Source organism: Petromyzon marinus, chromosome 9 (genome assembly GCF_048934315.1).
Source record: "Petromyzon marinus isolate PM22_M1 ecotype Great Lakes invasive population chromosome 9, UKy_Petmar_22M1.pri1.0, whole genome shotgun sequence".
Taxonomy (NCBI): Eukaryota; Metazoa; Chordata; class Hyperoartia; order Petromyzontiformes; family Petromyzontidae; genus Petromyzon; species Petromyzon marinus.
The window spans coordinates 16,012,691-16,037,530 of NC_133675.1; the positions used below are offsets into that span (position 1 = coordinate 16,012,691).

A 24,840-nucleotide genomic window follows, 5' to 3' on the forward strand; every position below is an offset into this window, starting at 1 on the left:
TAGCCTCCAGCAGGCTGTTAAAGGCTATTGTGCGGATCTTTGTCTTTACACAGATGTGTGTGTGTGCGTGCACTGGGCGGTACCAGCACGGTCTCCTGGGCTGCCCTCAGGGCCTGGTCTCGTTCTTGTAGCAGAAGTCTCGCTTCGGGGTCGAGCCGTGCTTGAAGGGTGTCAGGCCCTGCCCCAGGTGACCTTTACCGGGGACGGTGAGGGACAGACATCATGGGAGGGAGTGCATGTTATCACCGTAAATAATAATATGCATATTGGAGTTTCAAGATTCATTCGTAGGATTTCGTATCATCATCATCTGTCTTGATATGTCTACAGTTGGATGAGAACTTCCACAAGCTGTCGCCATCCCTCATGGTCTCGAGAGAGAATACTTTATCTCGCTCCATCTCCGCGGTGGCCATGCTCTCAGGCATCTAGTGTCCTTTGGCTGCCACACTCACGCCACAAGAGAAAGAGATTGCAGATGTACGCCACCACACTCAGCAGCGTCTTAGGGCGATACCTGTGAGCTGACCTGAGATCCTACATTTGAATCCGAATAAGCCACTCAATGTTAAGCTATGTCACGAAAAATAAATCCAGCTACTCTTAATTTGCCGGCGGATGAAGACCTCCCCATGTCACATTGGTCATGGTTATTTTGTTCACCATATTTCACCGTGATAGTTCGTACAGATTACTGAAGGAGGTGGGGGGGGCGGACCGGTTCTGATATCACTTGCCCCTGGTGTCCCCAGTAATCAAATGCAGGTAGCAGGGTTTATAGCACACTGTATAACCACTCAAAGTCACGCTATTTTCGACGGCATAAAGCCAGTCACATATGACTGCACAAAGTTCCGTGTGACTTTGCACTAACTTTGGTTAAACATAGCTCTGGGAGGTTATTTTGTAGCTCGACACACACAGCGAGCCACTTAATCATGCGTGCAGCTTTAAAAAAAAAACCTTGCAATGTATCTGCTCCATAAAACAGACCTTTTGAAGGCTGTTGAATAACAGCCTGCGATGCATATCCCGATAATGTATTCACACAATGTAGTGTGGCCACCAGTCCATCGCCCCGTGTTCATTTGAGCACGTTTGCTTGTGACGGCCACTGGGGGCCCGGTTGCGCAGCCCAGCGACGACTCCCGTGTGTGACCCAGGGTCTGCACGGTGGCACAGGTCGTCAGCCCGCACAGTTTACGAGCCGCACTGCCCCGTGGGCACGGCCCCTCCCGCGGGGTCCCTCCAACCCCCATCCTCCTCTCTACCCTTCATGGCTGGAGGGTAGCAATTGAAGGAAAAAAAAATATCCCTAATTTAAATAACGGTTCTCATATGCTTGGGAAAGGTGAAGTTATTATTAGTAACGTTATACTACTTTTGTAATTTTCCATCACGTTTTTTTTTCTTTTTTAACCAAAACCATGGCCCTAAGGTTGACCGATGCGAGGCATTTCCCTGACGGCGGTGTCTCTCTGCCGCGTTGACCACGTGACATCGCCGGCGTGCACGAGGTCCGCCGCCTGGTGTAAACGTGTAAAGCTGCCTCAGGAAAGCCGAGCCACGTGGCCCACTTTGAAGGGTTGCCGTAGGCTTGGCATGGTAGCGCGACTGGGGAAATGTGGGCCGAGTCCACTTGCCCAGTTCGTGAACTGTGGGGCCACTCTCGCTTCTCAGCGGTCATGGGAACGTGGCATTGAGGCTTCACTTCTAAGTGCTTGACTCTGTTGTACTAGGAGTTTCCGGAATGCAAACACACTTTGTTCTGAGCTTAGATTCCAATGGCAAAATTTAGATTTTTTTTTTATACGTTAAGGGAAAAAATGGAAACGAAAACACAAGGACCCAAAGTGAAAAACACCTGCAATAAAAAAACAAGATCTGGCACGAACTCTGTGGTTAGCATACATTACACGCTGGCGAACACGTGCAGAGGAGTGCAGTTGTTTTTCAAGTGAATGAACGACTGTCTCGTGGTCGTGATGTGTTGATGTGCACAATCCATGGCACGGCATGAAGGCGGCACGGGACGGGTGGCGTTTTTACCGGGGCGTCCCGGTTATTAGTGACACGTGCAGAAGGGAGGACCAACAGCCAGGTGCCGACGTGCAGTGCAGATGGAAGCAGGCGATACTGTGACGCCTCGTGAACGGAATGCGGTCTGCAGCTGGCTCAGCAGTAGTGGGTAAATTGGGTCAGTCAACTGTGCTACCACTGGCAGTAATGCTTTGACAAAATATAATAACAATAATGTATTTGTCGATACATTCTTGTTATTATGATATATTTTTTTTAAGGCAGCCCTATCAAACGATAGCAACATGTTTGCAGATATTGTACTACTGCATTTTTGGCTAATATTTTAATTCAAGATTTAAACTCCCATAGCATCACAAAGTTCTTGTCTTTAAAGTAATATTACAGGTTCTTTAACATTCACTCTTCATCATTCACTTGTCCACCTGAGCGAGCTACAAAGCTTGTTGACCCGTAGGCTGATAACAGGGACAGCACTCATTGATTCTGCACGGGAGGGGGTGGTGGGCATCTGGTGGCTAACTAAGCCCACAATCAGCACTGTGGAGGTGAGGGTTGGTGGATCACACACATTCCTCCCTAGCCGTGAGCGCCGAGGTCGGCATACCTTGGCTTGGCAGTGTATGATAGCAGTACAGCAAGTGGATAGATGTCCATCTCTATTCTAAACTATACTAAACTATTTGGATTTTACCAGGTAAGGCCCACTGAGCTATATAGCTTTTTTCGGAAGAGACCTGGCCACGAATGATAGCTCAACGAAGTGGCTTTTCACGTGGAAATGTATCGCAGCCAAATACTCCACACGCGTGTTAGTTATGTGGAGGGAAAAAGCGGAGAACTCGGAGAAGAATCCACACGATCATGGCGCTGGTGCTGGCTGCTTTCCTGCTTGTCTGCTTTCCCGTGTCTCAGAATCAATCCCGCTCTCGGAGAGTGAACGGAAACCGTGAGCATTAAAAATTCTAATATAGAAATATTAAATAGATGACGAGGATGATGATGGACTCTCACTGGTGGTTGGCAGGGTTGCTGGTTCCTCCTGCTCCCCTTTGCACGTGTGGGGATCGGGCTGAAAACAAACAAGACAGACGCGCAGCTGTAAACACCTAACAGCAACACTTGGGATGCACGACGGTGGCTGGCTACTTTAACATTCAACACGGTATCCTATTACACGACATTTAGACTCTCAAGAGTGGCGACGTGGCCCAGTGATACCACACTCGCCGCTCGTTGCAGAGGCTCATGACTCAACCCCCCAACGACCCCTCCCCCTGGTTATTACTGCATATGTAGCAACAGTACAAATACGCGCCGTCCGCTTCAGAGTGGACGTTAAAGATCCAGTGACGCCATTCCCAAGAGGAGGTCACTGTGCGCCGACATCATGGTGCAAATTTGCCATATTTTAATTACCCGCAAAATGCCTCAAATGAGATAATACATCGACAGCATCGCCCCGCACTGTGAAACAAACTTAGCAAGACCCTCCTGGAACCGATTCATGAGACGCAGAGATGCTTTGCTGGGTAAACAAGTGGAATACAAATGATGATGATAAAAGAAAGAAGAGCACATTGGACTAGGACGGTCGATATTCACATGTTATTAACAAAGTCCTTATGCTGTGAAGTAGTTTCAGGAATATAAGTAACTGATCATGTGTTCACCAGCAGTCAATAATGTGCCTGATACGCCGCTGCCAATCTAAGTTTTTAATCTAACTAGGGGTGGAAAATAACTTTCATGATAAGTTCAAAAATGTATATTAATTGAATTGGTGGGTCATTTAATTCTTACCCTCTTGTCTGTTACCCAATAGCTCATATTAGGTCACTACAGTATTAATATGCCAATTTAATAACTGGACATCAGCAAACAACACAAGATTGTGATGCTCATCAGGCCTCATGCTGCGAAGTTCACCCTCCAACTCGCATTATCATCCACTTTATCTCTCTGGCCTCTCTATTCTTGTACTATGAAGAAAGGACATTGTCCAAAACTTCACCTATTATATATTTCTATTTTTCTTTTCAGGTATTGTTCTTGTGTTGACAAATGTGTTAAGTTGTTGTTAATTGGGCTTTGTTCACCAAGGCCAACGCAGCAGCGTCACCAATATGTTCAACATACAATGCGACAATGCACTTAGTGCCCTCTAATGCTTAAATTTGTTATTTTCTTTGAAATTAAATTGCATAAATGTAATCATTAGTAAGCCAATCATACATGCTTCATTAAGCTGCCTAAATGGGGAAATCATCGTGAGTAATTGCTTTTTTTTGCAGCAAACAAAGCTTTAAGTGTCGTGAAAAATAAAATTCCACACGTGTGAGAACACTGTCGAGACATTACAAGAGGTTTCATATGTAAATCACAGGGTGATAACTTTAGCTGTTACTTCCTACCGATGGGGTTTTCATCAGCTGGGAAAAGGTGTTGCCTCGTGTTACAAGCCTCTTAGGCTGTGCCAACTCCCCTTCTTTATGGAGGCTTCAACGAAATGTAGGGAGAGAGGGCTGGACGGCTCTTTTTCAGGAGCGACCTGGCCACAAGTGATAGCTCAACGAAGTGGCTTATTACCACATGGAAATTAATATCAGCCAAATGATCTAAACGCATTTTTCTAAATGTGGAGGGAAAAACCGGAGGACCCGGAGAAAAATCCACACGACCACGGGGAGAACATGCAAGCTCCAAATATAAAGGCGTCAGGGTCGGGTTAGAACCCACGACCTCCTGTATACCAGGTGAGGTAGTTAACATCTCGCCACCGTGGCAATTAGTTTGTGGATCACACGGTCACGTGATCCACCAACCCTAACCTCCACAGTGTTCGATTACAGGCGATTTACAGCACCCTACATGTCACCTGCCGATCGATTCACTGTGGTGCACTTATGGGGGTGGACAGAGAAGGAGCGATTTGGGAAACTAGCCCAGTCTTTAAGCTGCAATTCCCGGAGATGAAATAAAACAGGTAACCTCTGGATGACAAGTTACGTGTGCTAGCATTACGCCATGAAAGCGTCCCTTAAAAAAAACTGACTGTACTGCAATTACATTGAGCCGTTTATTGCTGTGAAAAAGGCAAACTCGATCGAATAAAGCTGTATTAAAATACTTAAAGATGCAGTTAAGAGCATGGACACAAATTGTGGATTGATGGATTACGGGGATATAATTTTATTTTATACCTACGTGACTTTACCGAAAGAACTAAAAAGTAGGTAAAGGATGGTCACATGGAATACTAAATCTACAAAGTTAGATACAATGATGCACTAAAGTGACTCTCACAGGCATGTGCATTTGTGAGTGACCTTCAATGCAGGCTACATCAGCATTCTTGCAAGGCCCTCTGACCTGTCGTTAATTGTCGAAGTGTATGTCTCAAACGGAAACGACTGCTGCTCAACCAGACAAGGCTGCATCAATTTACCACCAATCACCAACCCTTGCTGTTTTCCTTCTAAAGACATTTCTCAAATGTGTGTTCAGGTCCTTAGGAAAACATCCCTTGTCTTGGAGATTTATGTGCGATCTAAGCTCTGATCCTAGCTTTGCAGTGGTAGCCCCCAAGCAATGCTTGCTCACCACGCCACTCATTTAGAAGCAGCAGGGATTGCATGCGGGGGAACATTCACATTTGAAGGTCTTATGTGGGGCATCCCGTAACATCGCTGCAGTAAGCAAATGATTTCGTGCGGTGCCGACATGCCGAGGCTTTGTGGCGCCTTTGTGAAGAAACCTCTCTGGCTCTATTCCCGTGCTCCCTAAACGAATGCTTTGTTGTGCGGGACTGACCAAGCAAACTTAATGACATTTCGTGATAACGGTAATTTATCCAGAAAGAGCCTCAATCGGTCTCAGTGACGCCTGTTAAAGCGGTTCCTGCATTATGATGTTTATAAACTGTATGAATTGCAGTGTTTTACACGTGGGACAAAACAGGAGGTATTGGATAAAAAGACACATGCATCGTGCGACAGGCCTAACCAATGCAAGTTCAAGTGTTTTGTTGCTCAAACGATAAATATGGAGGTGCTCAGGTGAGACTGGGCTCTTCAATATTCTGCTTGTGAGTCAAGCTTTGGCCACAGTGCAAGAATATTGGTCACCCTTGAACTGTAATCATATATCAAATTTTGACATGTCTGTTTGATTGGGTACATTTTTCTCCGTGCTCTTTCATGAAATATATGTTTTGCCATTTGGTTATCAGTGCCAGTTGTGGAGGCAAGTTCATTTCCCATTTTTTCATCAATCACCTTGTGCCCAGGAAGATTCATCGCATGGAGACATGACAATTGATCAACATTCGCCACCTTTTTAGATCTCTCTTAAGCCGCAGAAGTGTTTTTTTTCCACTACGATCTGTGTTGTCAAATAAAATGTAAAGACATCAGTCACAGCATAATGAACTCGAGCTGAGTGGCTCATACGAGTATTGCCGTGTCCACCGTACAGCAAAGAACCCGCACGACTAGAATCCCAAGTACATAGGGAACAACTCCTGTTATCAACAGCAATGCAGGGGACCAGTAATAGGGATCCTATTCTCTATGAGATTATCCGTGAATTTACTCCACTTATCCAAGGTATTTTAAAATATTAAATACACACAAGCACACACCCACAGAAACAATGGATATACACACTGACATACACACGCATATAATCTGATATACCCGCTCGCACACACACACACACACTTATTTAGCTTCCCTGGCCCTACTGGGCCCCAAGCCAGATCTGGATGTCTTGCGAGGTCAGTGATGACCTGTGGAAAAAGTCACGGATGGATGACGGCAGATTATTGGAAGAATTGGGCCGCAGATAATCAGAGTTTTTGTGGAGCCTAGAGCTCTCGTAATTGGAGTTGCGGGTAATAGTTTTTTATATTCTGGGTTTTAATCTGCAGTAACCAGACTAAAACCAAGTTTGATGGTCTCAAGTCTTATCACCAATGTCTCAAAACAACTATCATATAACGGTAATGTTATTTTATATATCATTATGGTAAGCCCAAATCTAAGGCCTAACAATATATTGTGATTGTACAAACATGACCAATTCAAAGTAAACTCACTGGCCATACAACATAAAGGAGCACCATCTTTGTGGCTCTAGTGAGAGAGGTCTGGAGGAGACGCTAGAAATTATGTCGTAGTATCTCCTACATTATTTCCCAATATATTGTCTCTTGGGAGTTCCAGTAAGAATGTAATTCACATCATATTGTGGCACCAGCATAGCACAACCGGCTAAGTTGTCTATATGGGTAACCCTCACAGTACTTGGGGACATTTCTACTCCAGTATTTCAGCTAAAGTTTTAATCCATAAGGATGGCGTAGGTGGTTTGACCACATAACCTCAGCATCACTGGATTTTCGTAGTAAAGATGTACTCGACACATTATGCACGAATGAAGGATAAATGAGAAATATAACCAGCAGAATGTGGCTTTAGAAACTGGCACATGGATATTTTTGGACCGTGTATTACAAATGCAGAATAACCGGTACTCATGCATAACGGTACATTATTTAACCAGTACATAATCAAGAAAACAAACTCATGAAGAAAAATTAAATTAATTTAATTTACCATGGTGAATATGAAATGCACACAGAGGTGCCTGGGAATCACGAGTTATTAATGACGTGCCTTGACAGTGGAGCCACAGAAATGTGCTGTGGATGCTGAGCCAAGTCAGAGCTGGCTCCACAAGATTATTTTTCTTTTGCAGATGTGTGCTCTTGCCAGACGAGAGACCTTTGTATTCCAGTTATTTCTGTCCTAAACATTGGCAACAGTTAGACTTAAAATGTGTGCACACAAACATGAGGTATTAAAGTTGCACATGGGTGAGAAGGCTGGATGGTTTTAGAGGCGGAGACCCATGTCCAACACAGTGATCCAGTATAGTATTGTGGAGTGCAGATATACCACTGTAATGCCCAGGGAGCCCATCTCTATTATATATGGATTATCAAATCCTCAGCAAATATTTCTTGGTTTCACAATGCCATCCATTGCACTGCACCTTCACCCGCAAAGTGGTAATGTGCAGTTTAGAGTTAGACACAAATCGAATGATTCATCTGTGAAGCTGGAGAACTGCAGTCGTGTCTTTGTGGTAAGAAAGGGATATGTCCTGTGCAGAGATGTGGACACTTGGGTTCTTGCCGTGCACATTCCCCCAGGGCCATCAACATATTGTGACTGCTGTCCCATTCTTCATGTTTAGAAGACACTTTGACTGTTATATTACTTATATACATTGTGAAAGAGTCTCACCATCGTTAACCAATTCAAATGACAATTAACCCCTGTTTTTTTTTAAATCACAGAATTTAACTATTTAGATGTATGAGTGATTTAATGGTAGGGAATGAGAGACTTTAGCTGATGGAAAAATCATAAATACTGTAAACAATTCGTGGCTTAGATTTGTTGACTGGGCCAATTGTCTAATCTAAAGAAAAATGAGCACCACTACTTTAGAGTAAGTTGCTATAGTTTCCCTATTAATAGACACATCCCTGAATTAGTAACAAGTAGTTTCCACAAATAGCTAATGGACAAATTTGTTTTTTAATAATTCTGTATGCCAAAAGAGTGTGAGCTTGGCAGCCACTATCTATTAAAAGGTAAGTTCTGGTGGCAATGGAATACATTTTCTCTTTTTCATATATATAAAAAATAACTTTACAGTAGCTGAAGCGCACTGGTCATGTGGACTGCGAGTCTTGATGCCTCGGCATATAATAGAGGCCTGTTAGCTCCCTCCAGGACTCTGACACAGCACGAGTTCCCCGAGACGCCCTGCCATCTCTTTAGTTGCCTGTTTAAACACTTAACATGGCAAGAACACTGCACAGTGTGAGTAAAGACTCGCTCCTCGCCAGCAAGACAACCACGGTGCAGCGTCAGGGGAAGCTCATACCGTCATGTGTTTGTGGTGTGTGTGGTGTGTGTGGTGTGTGTGGTGTGTGGTGTGTGTGTGGTGGGTGTGTGTGGTGTGTGTGGTGTGTGTGGTGTGTGTGTGGTGTGTGTGTGTGGTGGATGTGTGTGGTGTGTGTGTGGTGTGTGTGTGGTGTGTGTGTGGTGGGTGTGTGTGGTGTGGGTGTGGTGGGTGTGGTGTGTGTGTGCTGGGTGTGTGTGGTGTGGGTGTGTGTGGTGTGTGTGTGGTGTGTGTGTGTGGTGGGTGTGTGTGGTGTGGGTGTGGTGGGTGTGGTGTTTGCTGGGTGTGTGTGGTGTGGGTGTGTGTGGTGGGTGTGTGGTGTGTGTGGTGGGTGTGTGTGTGTGTGTGTGCTGGGTGTGGTGTGTGTGCTGGGTGTGTGTGGTGTGAGTGTGTGTGGTGGGTGTGTGGTGTATGTGTGTGGTGGGTGTGTGTGGTGTGGGTGTGGTGGGTGTGGTGTGTGTGGTGGGTGTGGTGTGTGTGGTGGGTGTGTGGTGTGGGTGTGGTGGGTGTGGTGTGTGTGGTGGGTGTGTGTGTGTGGTGTGGGTGTGGTGGGTGTGGTGTGTGTGGTGGGTGTGTGGTGTGGTGGGTGTGGTGTGTGTGTGCTGGGTGTGTGTGGTGTGTGTGTGGTGTGGTGGGTGTGGTGTGTGTGTGCTGGGTGTGTGTGTGCTGGGTGTGTGTGGTGTGTGTGTGTTACCCTCGTGTACTAGGGCAGGGGTTGGCAACCTGCAGCTGTGGTGCCGCATGCGGCGGCTCTTTGAAGCGCTGCTGCTTCGTGACGTCGTTCGCACGCGTTCACGCGGCTCTTGAAATACTGAGGTGGGGGGGGGGGGGTCTTCACCAAATTGGTAAATAAAAGAAGAAGAGTTTCTTCTTGGTGTTTTGGTTCCCGGTGGGCTGTGGTCGGGGCAGGGGAAATGTGGTTCACCAAGAACGCACGAGCACGCTTCCAAAGTGTGCAACTTCCAGCAAAACAAATGTGTTTATAAATGTCCCTTGCCACCGCTGCTGCCTGACATTTTAATAAGTACTTCTTTATTATCAATGCAGGTTCACCAAATTTGTTTTCCACATGCGATGTTAAACTGACCCATGGGTATTGAGCTGTGTTTTATGGATACTTTGGCTGTTTTTGTGATTCAAGGAAATTTTGCATATCTGCATCTTTTGTGTGTTTAGAAAAATAATTGTAAGCACTACTGGGTATACGCTATATGAATGAAGGTATTTAAATATCAATACACTTCTGTACTGCATTGTAAATAACCATGCATGTGACCGGTGTGTTTTTATATTTTTAATAAACCATGCACTCGCTGAAACATGAATACATCATGTAAGCTTGCTACAATCATATCCTTGGTTCTTTCGGTAAAGTCACGTAGAAAGAAAACAATAAAATAAAAAAAATATAAAACAATACAATTCTCACGACGTTTCGACTGCAACACAAGCAATCATCATCTTGCTGACTTTAACGATTTACAACATGCTGGCATAATACATTTTACTTTCTATGATGTGTTCGTTGCAGTCCTATAACAAAAGTTATTTAATGGGCTCTTATTGATAAAGGATGTAATGCCATTTATAAATGTAGAGGTGTGCCATTGCCACGGGTTGTGAGTGACCCCAGGGAAGAATGGAGAAGTGACGTAGTGATGCGTGGTTTCGAGGGACAATGGCCATGGAGATCGGAACCTTGAGCCGATGTCTCCACTGCTAGATTGAAGCATGCCACATCTGTGCTGGAAATGATCCTGGCTCATGTTTACAGCAACTGCATGTCCCACTCCTCTCATGGTTTGTTTACCATGCCACTATCTTTTCCCTATGTTGTGTTTCTCAATCCAAACAAGCGTTCGATTCATATGCGCCGTTGGCCTTGATCCACTAATGGCATTCCCACAATCCTGTGGAGGGAGACCAATTTCTCCTTGAGAAGACAACTGCTGCGGATGATGAACCGATTCGCTTCCCTGAATGGGATTTGAATTCAGTACATTCTCAAATTTAACAGTGCCGCCAGGCAGGTTAAACAGCCTGTATGTGTAAATTGGCCAAGTGCTGTTTGCTTACGTGACTTGTCTGCCTATGCCTGACATTAGGACCTCGTCACAGTGACCTCGAACGCTGCGACTGTGCAGAGTGTCCACTCCTGTGAATCGCGCTGCTCTCTATCTCTACAAACTGCGTCAGATGAGTCCAGGTCTGGGCCACTGCTCTCATGCAATACGTCCACGTATAAAGTGGTGAGAAAACATGGGCCTAAGGATGAGGCAGTCGTGACTCACCAGAAGCTAATTTTGAGGCCGAGACATGCCTGGAACTGCAGTGTTTTCAGTCGTGACGAAGCTCAACATTCCTAGCTTCAAGAAACGAACAGCTTCAAAATTTAACTACTCGCTTTATTGATAAAACATAAGCATCACTTGGTAGGTTGTGAAAATAGGTCGTGTAATTAATAGACTGGGCCCCATCATAGTATGCATAAGGAATTCCCACCACTTTTTCAAGGCCATAAACCAAAATGAATATTGCCTCATGCTTTGGCGACTTAAGGCACTTTAACATAGACTCAGTGAGTTGATAGTATAATGCCGTGCAGTCTTAGCACAGTCTTTTTGACCAATTTTGAATCCTCATGGATTTTTGCGACCTAAACACCAATCTGGCAACATATTGGGTGAGAGTGGAAAGACACCTTCACCAAAAATTCTGGGCTGGTACCCATTAGGGCCAGGTCTGAATGGAATGCAGGTTAATGTGAAGCAGACCACACATGGTTTTAACCTGTGTCAAGCATCTACCAAAGCCTCAGCGTGATAACTTAGCATATACCAATTCACTCCCCCCACTGATGATTCCATTGATTGTCATGATTTGGGGTTGCAATTTTACTTAATAATAATTTCAATTTTTATTGTTTGCATTGTATCAGTATTGTTAACATTTATTCTATCCCATTTTTACTTATATTAAATGTAAACGTAATATAAAATTTGAATGCACTCTAATTAATTGATACACACATCCATGATTTGGCATGTGTATGATGGTTAATCGATGAATAATTGACATGCCTAATGATCAAATGCTCATGAAAATCAATTGACAGAAATTCCAATATTATTTTAAAGGGCATCTAGATGGACAGACTAATCATTAGCACATTTACACAAAGCCTGTCACCTGTTGTGTATTGAAGGTTAAGTACCCCGTGATATCATCTGTAAGAGGAGGCCCTTGTGAGAATGGTTTGGAGCATGCACCCCAAGTATTATCTGCAATTAAATTTACTTTATAGTAACTGCGAGCACACAGGTCAGAAAGCCCAAAGGGCTCTCGCCAATGTGATGCTCTTATCTAAAATAGAATTTTGCCACCCATGAAGGAGAGATGAGATGACAATGATTCATCGCACTCCGTTGACAACATCAAACCATTCAAGTAAGCCGTGGGATTAAACTGACACTAGCTTAGGAATGCCACATTCATCAACAAACTTAAAGCATCTGCTTCGAAATCTCAAGCATGTATAAAATAACAGCTAACTCCATTTCTATTTAAAGCTTTCGTGACTGCAAGGATTCACATTCTTTGGTTTTTTCGGTAAAGTCACGTAGAATGAGAATAAAATAATAAATTGATAAAATAAAATAACACAATAATATTCTCACGACGTTTCGGCCACAACACAAGCGGCCTTCATCAGGTGAAGGGACGTGACAGTCTCGTCCCTTCACCTGACGAGACAGTCTCGTCCCTTCACCTGATGAAGGCCGCTTGTGTTGTGGCCGAAACGTCGTGAGAATATTATTGTGTTATTTTATTTTATCAATTTATTATTTTATTCTCATTCTACGTGACTTTACCGAAAGAACCAAAGAAGATGAACCCCATTTCTGTCTATGTAGATGTACACCTGTTCACAATCAATTAAATTAACAAAGGTATTGCATTTTGATTTAAAGCTTTCGTGACTGCAGGGATTCATATTCTTGGTTCTTTCGGTAAAGTCACGTAGAAGGGAAACAATAAAATAATAATGAAACATGTTCTTGCTGTGGTTTTCACACCTGATGATTGCTTGTGTTGCAGTCGAAACGTCGTGAGAATTTTATTTTTTTATATATATTTATTTTATTTTATTGTTTCCCTTCTACGTGACTTTACCGAAAGAACCAAGAATATAAAGGTATTGCATTTATTGAAACCTTAGGTCGCTCAGGAAATGTGCTAAACCCATGCAGAGGAAAATAATCCGTCATGTTGTATAGCCTTATAGATGTGCATGAACAAAGAAGATGGAAGTTATTGATTTTTTATTTACTTTTCTAGTTATTAAAACACCTTCATATAATAGTACATGGAGGAATTTCAGTTGGGTCACTGCAATGATGAATGAGGACTGAATACAGCTGAGGTAACCTGTCCAGTGGCTAACTCTCGTACAATGCATAAAGTGAAGTTCATGCCATATGTATGTTCTTGCTGTAATGCTGGCTGATACACTGATAAGAATGACTAGTAATGTAGTGAAATTTCACATTGCCTCTGTACAGCAATCCAACGTATGCCCTGTCTATATAAGCACGTCCTAGTATGAGTAGACGTCTTCATTCTTATCTATAACTATCCGTTACCATTTATTTTCTTGTTGTATCATCATGAATCCTCCCTTGCTTCAACTCATCTGACATGTGTCCATCCAACAGCTGTCGTGAAGGTTATACCACCCACTTTGTCGTGTGTGCTAGAAATATATTTAGATTTCTTGCAGCAAAGGCAGATTAAAAGTGCCATCATGTGTGAAGTCGAGTACTTATCTCATTAGAACAGAACTTTCGAAATGTGCTTCTGCTCGTCAAAGCTTTATCCACACGCTGACACGGTGCACAGTTTCAGTGCTGTCCATATTCAGACAAAGTTAAATATTTAATGCAATCATTTGCATTTGGATTCAGAAGACTAGCAAATGGAAGTGTGATAAAAATGCGTGTAGAATTCGATGTAAAATTCTGAAAACAATTATCGTTGCTTAAATTTTATGACCTTGAGTGATTAATGTTGCTAATTTCACCTTGCCATACGAAAAAAGGAAGACTGATTGATTTGAACTGCAGATAGCTTCATTATGCAACAGTGCAAGTCACTGATCGAGCTAAGGAATTGTCAAAAAAATCTTGGTTTTATTTACTGTGGCGAGTTGTTTTTCACACCAGATCAGTGTCCACTGCTAAGTCAGGCATTAGTCCAGCGGCCATATGTGGGATAGAGCTGCAGCAAGTTGTCTGCCTGGAGCTGTCCACGTGATTGACGTTTCTATACTTGGTGACTGAAAACCACTCAATGTGTTGCCTCGTCTCTCTTCCACTGCTATTACGCTTGTTACATTCAGCAGCTGTGTGTCTTGATTCTGCCTCCAATCTCTATGACGTGTGATATGTGGTTAACCAACAACTCTCATTTGTACCGTAGGATGAAATATGCATCCTCTTCTTTCTTTGTACACTTCACTATGGAACTCATTTGTCTTTCCAACATCAGACGATCAGACGATGCAAGAAGTCAACAAATTCTCACCTATTACATCCATACAGTTTTCTCTCTTGCTCTTGCTGGTCACTAGGCGTATATGGGCCCAAATGTGAACAAAACAAAAACATCTACATTCTGTCCACTTACAAAACCATACAATTAAGTCTCGACTGCTTGAGTTCGTGGAAAAAGTGGCTCATAAAGATGAGGCATTACACGCAGCAAGTATTGAAGTCAAAGGAAACTAAAGCAAGAATGGGAAAACATGAGGAGCCTATCCACTCCTCACTACCCATTATGTGCAGAATTTGCAGCCTCTGAATTATTTATATACACTTGCTTCTGCTGCTGCTCCTTGTGTTTCTCTGTTGGCAGAGCATACAGGGCTGGACCCTTCCACCAACAAAGTACACGAGCAGGCAGCTCTCAATTGCTTGAGATGGATCGAGCGAATATGTTGACAGCACTGCCACGTGAGTGAATTCAGGGAGTCTGCAAGCCAATCGCATGCAAGCGTCCAAAATCAATGCAGTGCTACGCTTTTCCCAATGCATTGCTTAGAATCTGGCTCCTCTCCAGACAGAGACATTCTTAATTGATGCAGTGTCGTACAAACAGGTAGAAACAAAGAGGCCTTTGAAAAAAAAAGTGTGATCCATATAAAGCCCCACACACTAGGCTTCTTAAGGGCTCCTTTGGCCCATGTAAACTTTCTAGCCAACTGCAGGGTGCCCCAGGGGGGGTGGGTGGGGGAGGCAGCACATTACTGCCACACACTTCTCTGTATTCTTTACTTCAGCGATGGGAATTGCTACACTGAAAGTTTCACACTCAAGTTGTTGTTGTTGTTGTCAAGAGCCCCTTTCGCAGGGATAATGAGAAGTTAGTGCCAGCTCAAGTTAAATTCCCTCCACCAGAAACACAGAATGAAAGAGACTGAGCATTTTGTCGCACTCCAAACTTATCTGCCCTGGGAATTTAATAACTGAATTTTAATCTTAAGGTAAACGTTGTAATACCTGCGAATGCAGGGGTGCATGTAAAATCAGGATCTTTATTTATCCTAGAGAAATCCGATGAGCTATAATGCTCTTTTTCAGAGATATCCAGTCGGGGCAGGTCAGAAAGTTACAACAACAAACAGTACAAAAAAATATCAATGCAAAGTATTGAAAAGTTAAGCAAATCAACAAAACATAAATATATCAAATTGATTAAGTATATAAGTTCAAATTGCATGTGAATGGGTGAGGTATGGCAGAGTTGTTAGCAAAACTGTAATATTATCCTGGTGATTTGGGTTTAATTCCTGGAAATGCATACGACCAGTAGCAATTGGTATGTGTATCCTCTGAGTAAAATCAGCGTAAAATGAATGCGTAGTGTATTGTGGACCTGCAAAAAGTTGTCTGAGGACAGTGCTGGTCACACAACCGCCCAGGTGCCAACATGCAACGTCAATGCATCTCCCTCCTCCAGTGAACGTGTGACAGCGCTCACATTAATCCGAGAACCAATGTCAGTGGTGGATATTGCACACTCCTACAATGTGGAACTAATTTTCTAGAGGACATCTATAGAAGAGATCTGCTGCATATATCCACATTGTTGTGTTGTCTCCCAGCGAAGTGGTTATGTACTTGTTTCATCAACCCCAGAGGAACTATGGGCTGACTGAACCCCCAAACCAAAATCTGAACTCACAAACTTTCAAATGTTTAATGAGTACGTTGTCAGTGCAAGATTGAGCTTGCACAGGATCACGTCTCATATCGGTCAAAATTGGTGTTCAATAACACAACATGCTCACAATAGTCAATACGGCTAACTGCTGATGATTGTTTTTGTGTTACAGTGAGATCCGAACTGCTCTAACGATTTACTCCTGGTCATAAACATCAGTGACAATTTATGTCTGTACTGGGGCGTGAGCTTCCCCGAGGTAGATGAAGCCAAAAATATAAAAATGAATGGTGCAGTGTGTCAACACCAGAGCTGGGGAAATGAAGGCACCCGAGACTGTGGCTCTCAACACGAGGCGCTCGCAAATGCGCTAACAGTGTCACGAGGTGTATAAAGGAGATCTTTGTGTTTCTCAGAAAACAATGGACTATTTGGATACATGGACATCGTATGTGAGTAATATGCAGTACTGTAATGTAATGAATAGAGTAATAAGAGTAATAGCAGCAGTGATGAAGCCCCTGATATTTAAAGTAAAAATAAACAACCCCCCGTACTCCCATGAGTTGTGGGGGTGGTGTATATTTCTTTGGATAAAATTGAACCAAAGGTGGAAAATTCCACATTCTACATGGAACTACTGGTGGAACTTGTTTTTATCGGCCCTAGAGAAATAATGGGTTGATTCGAGCCTTAACCCTGACTTGAGCTTACGACTGCGAATCAAAGGGCTCGACCACAGCACTAGCCAACTACATGTGCCAGAGTACGGTACAATACATTTGGGATTCACATAGCATCCAAATGTGATCGCGTCACAATATGCTGAGGAGTCAAGTGACATGAGAGAGGGGAGAGGTCGGCAGGCGTGGTGAGTCCACGGAGGACCTTGCGGATGGTGAGTGCCACATTCATGTCAAGGAGCTCATTTTATCAATATAATAAAGCAGTGAGCCAGCAACCATTGCACTATTGGGTCCAACTCAAGGGCTCCTTCCATATATTAATCTCCCATCGGTTATCATATATAGCAGATGTTTTGGTGTCAATACAGCCGTCAATAACTGCATGAAGAATTACATTTGCGTGGACGCCCATGCTTATCCTGTACATTTGCAAACTGAAAGAAAAACAAGACACGCGAAGTTTTGTGCTTGCATAAAACCGACCCTTGAATGATGAGTGAGGGTCTGCTATGTAACCTCCGGGTTGTTCAACATTGTAAGATGTGGCTTTGCCTTTGAAGCAAATTCTGGACTAGAAAGGAATCAAACCTTTGTTCCAAACCTAGGTGTGGAAAATACGACTGGGACGTATTTGGTTTAACATTTTTTTGTTCAAGAATCCTTCAAATAACATGGTAGAAATATATGGTGCGCCGTATAATTTCCCCGTGCTGTTAATCTACACCGTATTTTATATGTCCCCTTTCATTTTTATATTGCCAGAGGGTACTCAAGCCATCCTCTGCAAGCGCTGCAGAATTTCTCCACATACTGGAATCCGCAAGAGAGCTCAGTCTCGTGCGCTACGGCTGCTCATGCGGGGTTTATCTGCACGCTTGTATCGCTCTGTGCCCATGTCTTGGCATGATCGTTGAAATACGAGCAATTCCATGTGTGTGGGAGGTCTTGGATAAAGTGCCTTTCCAGTGAGACCTTAACACTTGCCATGCCCAGGCATGTGCACACTTACCCACACACAAATATCCCCCGTATAGCCTTAACAGACTGTTGGGGCAAGTGCTGTTAGTGAGCACCTATGAAGGCCGGCACGACACACGAGGGGGTGGATGGCCAGCACCACGCCCGGCCACCTTTGTCTCCCCAGTGGTGATGTTTACAAACCACACCAGGTACTCATTTGAGGCCGAGACGACCTCGGGGAGGCCCAGGACCGATTCAGATAACCGTTATTGGTGTTGGCCGTGAGCGGGAATCGAACTCGGGTCGCCAGGTTCGTAGCGCAGCATGCTAACCGTAACACTACCGCCACCCCCCACACACACCCACCCACACACCCCCATAGAGCATCGACCGCACGCACTCGCTGCAGCTGTGTGGAGAAGAGCAAGCGGCTTCCACCAGAGATCTTCAACGTCGGTCCCACACAGGGGAGGAGTGCTCACAGCCAAGTTCAACAGCGAGTTGTCACTCAGCTCAGCTTTTCTGCAGCAGCCACAGCAGTCTGCGGAAAGCTGCGATCTTTGCAATAACCAGGCTCCACGCCCACTGATCTCATCCAATGGTGCCAGAGAGCAGCGGGGGGTCAGAGGTCATTGTGATGCAGGGAGAAGCGGTGGATTAAATAAGACATTGTCAGAACAAGCACCGCACCACAACAATTATGTTGTGGTATATTGCCCTAATTGACAGTGAGAAAGAGTGACGTAATAAGTGAGAGGGACAGTCAATCAGGGCTATTCTGCCATATCATGGTCCCACGAAACATTACTGAAATCGGGTCATTCAGACCTTCATAATATTAACTTTAAAAAACGAAAACTCAAGTAATAATTTATTATCCGGCAGGGTGGCGCTGTGGTTAGACTGTTTGACTCACACTTGGAAATTTGCGAGTTCCAATTGTAGTTTGGCCTGGTTGATAAGGTGTTGCAAAAGGAATGTCGCATTCTCACAGCCACCTCAGGGCTGCCAAGAAAAATTAGCCTGCGCCAAACAATGATTTGAGCATGGAAACATTTGTACTCTTTGTATAAATTACACACTGTTATTTCACACTAAAATAGATCTTTTTAAAATGGGCTTACTTCATGTTTTGGATGAAAGGCAGTCCCTGCCGATATTTGGTGGAAAAACTAACCACATTACTGGAATTTTCTGGTAATTTGTTTGTCATCAATACACGAAATAAGGCCATTGTGTTATTTGTTCATGATATTGTGTATTAATTATATCCATTGCACTTTGTAATTTTATTTTATACCTTAATTAGCCTGCATACATACGCAGCAAGGGGGTGTTGAGAAAGAGCTTGACTCACAATCAGAAGATTGCAAGTTCAAATCTCAGTCCTTCATCTCTTTTGGATTAATAATTTTCACCAATAACTCATGGACCCTAACACTGAATAGGAAGTCACAATTAGTTAATTTCAGCCCTTTGTCAGTCCATCGCTGGATAAATGCCTCTCCAAGTTGTGTCAGTCACGGAAGGCTGTTTTATCATACTTCACCATGGTGGTAAATGAAAATTGGTGATGAGGCCAATGGACATATTGGTGATGAGGGCAGAGCTGGTACATCAGCTATCAATCATCACTGATGTCAGCCACAGCCTAGAATAGAAGATCGTAGGTCCTTTAATCCTTCGAGCAGTGGGAATTCCTGGCGTAGTGGGGTACTGTATATATCACTGTAATCTAGTATCATTGTACATACTGTTTTATCATATTTATAAACAACTGGAGGAGTGCCTGGATCAGTGACCAAAATGTTAAAGTAAGTTTAAGATAACACACTGATAGTTCAAACACGAAAGTGGCCTTAGGCAGGACACGTTTCTACAAGGAATGATGCTGTGACAGAGAACAAACTTAGTGATGCTCGTGTAGTTATCTGGCTTTCAATCAGCCTCCCTAGTAAGGCCTCATATCCACTTACAACCAGATTATAAACTTTGCAAGCCAGTACATATAATTCGCTGAGAGCTGAATGCATAATAAGTAATACCAAACAATAACAAATGCAATGTTACTCCTCTCAATTGCATTTTTAAAATGTTTTTTTAAAACGTATTCTTAAGTTTACTTATCACGGTCAACCAATAAATAGAAACATCTCTAGAACATGTGATAATGATGAGACAGCCATACATATGTAATTACATCCACTGGTGGTGGGCTTAATGCCAGAAATAATTCAGCCCCTCCACACAAAAAGCCACATGTGAATTGTGCTAGGCTTGCTTGCAGCATGAAGTGTACTGCCTTTTGCTGACAGTAAAGTTTTTTTTTTTATAAAAGCAGATAATTGCTTTAAGAAATATGACCGTGCAATCGCATACACTTTTACGCATGTTGGTTGAGAAATCAGTTGACTGAAGCACTTTTGCAGAGCATATCAATAAAACACTTCATCGGATTTAATGGTTGTTTAAATTAAGGGGATTTTTTTTATTTTTGCACGGCCAGATATGGCATTACGAACTTCCGCATTCAACATATTTTAATAACATAAAGTAACTCCAGAGCTTTTTCACTCTTTGTGCCGCTGAATTTAATAGTAACTCACATATAAACACTCTGGCACATTGTTAGCACATGTGTAATGATACGTGGTGCAATCATATATATTTTTTCATGAAACATGCATTCATTGTTAGATCAAGCTTGGGGGATAATCCACAGTAGTTCTGCTTATTGCTTAATACGCGATTGAGGCTGCAAGGTATTGCAGGTTTGCCCATTAAGCGTTTTCTGTTATGCTAACCTTATATTTGGTTCACACATTGCTATTTTTACTTATGACAAAATATGATTGCCCAAGTTTCACTCATTTAAACAGATGGCTGTATCTTCTCGGTTCTTTCGGTAGTCACGTAGAAGGGAAATAATAAAATAATAAAAATAAAACATGCTGTAATAAAATATTTACTTTTATATTATTTCCCTGCAGTCACGAAAGCTTAAAATCGAGATGGCTGTATCCGATGGTCAACTGAAGTGTCTTGGCAAGAATCACAACGCAACAAGAGAGGACAAAGACATCAGTGACACACTTCTTGATAGGATTTGTGCATATGGCTGTGGGATAGTCGAGTATTGTGCCCAGATAAGACATGACAGGCATGACTCATTAGCATATTGACAGGGGGCATGCCAAGCCATGCGAGTCACACTTTTGTTGGACAAAGGAAAATCAAGAGTCCGATGTTCTAAAGGGCAATGACGAGAAACCATCTCGAGTCACCCAGCGACAGTCCAACACGTCTGGAGGAATTAACCTGCTGTCAAATTGAAACATCTACCATTGTATTTAGGTGTATTATCTCATAAATTAAATTCTAACACTGATGGTTTTTAAATTATGTGGTCAAAATCTGAGTGTTAAACTACAGTTCAATAGCTTTTACACAAATTGCATGCTCAAAGACCATTACATAGAAAACATACTAAGAGATAGAGCTAGTTTCCACGGTCACTGAGCCCCCTTTTAGAAATATTCAATGGACTTACTGTACTTGCAAAGCTATTGCTTGCAGTTATGCTTGGGCGGTTCGTGTTATTTTAAGCTAAGGCAATCCATTTGGCTTCGTCAATAAATTATTCAGCAGAAGGTAGCAGTCGAAAGATTTGTTCGCCATTGCAGAGGCTATGAATTCAAATTCCAGCCTGAGTCTAATAGAATCATCATTCATTCCTCCAGGCTCACAATGAGCGCCACTAGCTGAGGGAAGTCGACTGTGGTGAGTCATCTAAAGGCGGCCTTGGGCCTGACTTGGGCCTACCAACATAAATGGATACGGCCCCAGTACTCGAAGAATCATAAAGACGCTCTATCCCTAATTGGTTATGTACAGCGCGAGTAATGCTCCAATTAAGTTTTATCCACCTATTTATTAATTTTATGATACAATTGAAAGTAGTTTAAGTGAATGGAAGTAGTGCTACGCTGCTTTACCACTCGGCTTGAAAGGGATTAATGCTTGGAATGTATTTCTTTAATCAGATATATCGTTAACATCATTCGTGCTGTTATTTACGTGTAAACATGCGCAAGGCTACTCTTGCAAAGGTCGTTGAGGTATCCAAGGCCAAAGCTCACACTATGCAGCTGCTTTCGTGGATACGTTATTGCACAGATGCATGCCATCAGTGTAGGTAGAGAAGGAAAGCCATTGGTTAGGCTGGCCTGTAAAGCAGTCTCAAGTGCTAGGGAATTCACATGTGCCCATTGAGCCTTATAAAAACCTAAATCACTCATTAAACCATTCAACAGGCCGCACTCCGTTTGCTAGTGCGACATCACAGAGCCGTGTCATGCCATCATGCAACAACAGCCACTTTGTCACATCCATTTCTAAAAATCACTGCATCACATGCAAAAGCAGCAAAGCAGATTTTGCATCCATTGCATGCATCATAACATTTGGAACACACACATGCTGCATGAACACGTGCTTGGGTTTAACAAGTGCGGATAAAAAATGCTCATGAAATAAGTCTTTTAGGATTCTCTTTAAAAAGCTAATGAGAAGATTGTGAACAATAAATCGATTGGAAGCTAAGGTTTATTACAGTGGTATGTGCATAACGGTCTCAATAATATCTTATCGTACTGGGGAAATTGCTTTTAGTGCACACCTATGGAGGCCACATAGAACCTGAGAGTGGTGAAACCAGTTCTAAGTCCATCTAACCTTTGTCTGCTTAGTGCTCGGCTCGGGTCACATTTAAAGGAGAAGGCCCAGGCCAGATTTAAATTAGGACTGGCGTGGGTCTTGTGCTTGGTTAGCAATCAAAACCATGTTGCTTTGATCGACCATGACTGCAGCACACCCCACTCACACAAAGGTCTGCAGAACTTAATTCCAGGGGCATGTGACTCTTTTCTCTCCAGGAGCAGATAATCACAAGTGTCACCAGTGGTCATAATCAGGAACGCTGATGGTTTCCCTATGCACGAGGGCACTTGTTGTTGTTGTTGTTACACGTACGTGAGTGTGCACGCGTGCGCACGCCTCCTGCAAATGAGTTACGCGCCAAATGATTAACGGGCACAGTGAAACTGCATAGATCGTTAACATTGTTTTCATTGGCCTTCTTGCCGTCGTCACTCAGAGGGCTTGATTAGCGGCGACAAAAAGACGCAGTTCCTCGCAGCGTTTAACGCGAAAACATTTGGAGGCGATGCACACGAGCCGCGTGTGAGACCAGGAGAAATCCGAGGAAGATCGGACTTAACAACACCAATAACAAACTTAGCTGATTATCCCTGGAGGTTTGAATAAGGGGCATACGATTTGCCAATCCGTTATAAGGGTGTGTCCGTGTGAGTTTGTTGTAAATGTTATGTTTCGTCACAAAAGCACTACCACCCCACACACGGAAGCAACGCGAGGATGATTTAACTTTCCAATAAAGGTTACAAGGACCTTGACCGGGAACGAGGTTGCTTCACAGCGCATGAGGACGTTTAATAACGAGACAAATGTCTTCAATGAAACCACACATTTTTTTAAAGGTAGTACTGTACGCTGTTGAGAGTAAGGCAGACTGCATTATAACCGCATAATTAAATAGTCCATCAAAGTGAGAATCTCCCTTGTATGTATATCTCGTAAAACAACATCGGATGGCAGTACGTTCCAATTTAGCTTATTAAAAGTAGGAGTGGCTTTTATACTCAAATGACCGTGTTTGTGACAGCACTAAAACATCACAGACTGTCTTTTATTTCCCACTATAAAATAAACATCCATGCAATTCCCGATCAGGAGCTCTCCGTCGGTGATGACGTAGTAGGCTTGCATTGGGGAGGTTTTACTGTGACACAGTAAGAACAAAAACAATGTCCAGCCCTTGATCAATCCACTGCTGAATAAAAGCCCTCCATGCCACATCAGTCAAGGGTGTTATTAGACAATGCTTCACCCTGCTGGTCAATGCAGGCTGATGAAGTTATCTTACATTGAAATGACAGCAAAAAACTTCTAGTTTACTTGGGTAAAATAAGCTCCATATTTCTGAGAATATAAATGGATATTCATTTAAACATTTGTATTGCTTTCTGAGTTTGTTTCATTTTTGCTAACACAAAATAGCAATCTACTGAGCATCCCAATCTGTCCAAAAATCAACGTTGCTCCCCAAGAGGCAATCAATTCTGTTTAGTTTCTACACAAAGCACAACGACGAGAAACAATCTCAATGAAAAACAATCCTGGAAGAAAACACAAAGCTACTTTTCATGTCTTGTTAACAAGACATTTTTTTCCCACAACAAAAAAAGTGGTCTGCTTCACAAGGTGCCAAATGTGATTTGGTATACAATTTATTATCCAATAGTGTACATATATTTAAAAAAATATCCTCCGAGTTAGGCTGAACCAGACTGTATTAAGCGAAATAATATTGTATTGCATGTTTTTCAGTCAGTAATGGGGCGACACTAATTATCTTAACATACAGTACTGAAGAATGTGGTATAAATTAAGAGGTCTCCCAACACTTGAACGCAAGGTTCTGCTCAGCAGTGCTGCCTCAGCGCCCTAGACGAGGACACAAGTACCCCGAGCCACCGAGCCCTCCGTGCTTTTGCAGATTTCGAATGTCCCTTGGCTCCCGAGTGGATTCTTACACAAACACAATGAGGCGATGTGGTTCATCTGGGCGCTTGCTGTGTTAGAAAATGAGCAAACCAGATGTCTGGATGTGTAATGTTCCCCGCCCAGCATTATGCGTCTTTCAGGGCGCGATCGTGACCAGTTTTCAGAGGACTGGCTGGAAAACAACACCGCGGAGTCCTAATTGTTCTGCCAAGTTTTGGTTTAGAAATATTACACGGCAACTTTTGCATTCATCTGTTTTTTTGGCATTAGCACATGCTGTTGTGTCAGATCTAAAACTGACGTTTTCGGT

General features: G+C 43.1%; 1 protein-coding gene and 1 long non-coding RNA gene across 6 annotated transcripts in view; one reads left to right on the top strand and one right to left on the bottom strand.

The window, feature by feature from the left end:
- Positions 1–24,840, top strand: part of LOC116940446 (uncharacterized) — a 60,596-nt gene that overhangs the window by 23,868 nt on the left and 11,888 nt on the right. The window lies entirely within an intron of this gene.
- The window catches only part of SPEF1 (sperm flagellar 1), a 49,337-nt gene that overhangs the window by 8,357 nt on the left and 16,140 nt on the right, over positions 1–24,840 (bottom strand). For both annotated transcript variants that reach the window (XM_032950279.2, XM_032950278.2), the window contains exons 5-6: positions 3,055–3,112; positions 84–192 (exon numbers count right to left, since the gene is read on the bottom strand). In XM_032950279.2, coding sequence (XP_032806170.2) covers positions 107–192; positions 3,055–3,112 — 144 coding nt within the window. In that variant the 3' untranslated portion in view covers positions 84–106. The remainder of the gene's footprint in view (positions 1–83; positions 193–3,054; positions 3,113–24,840) is intronic.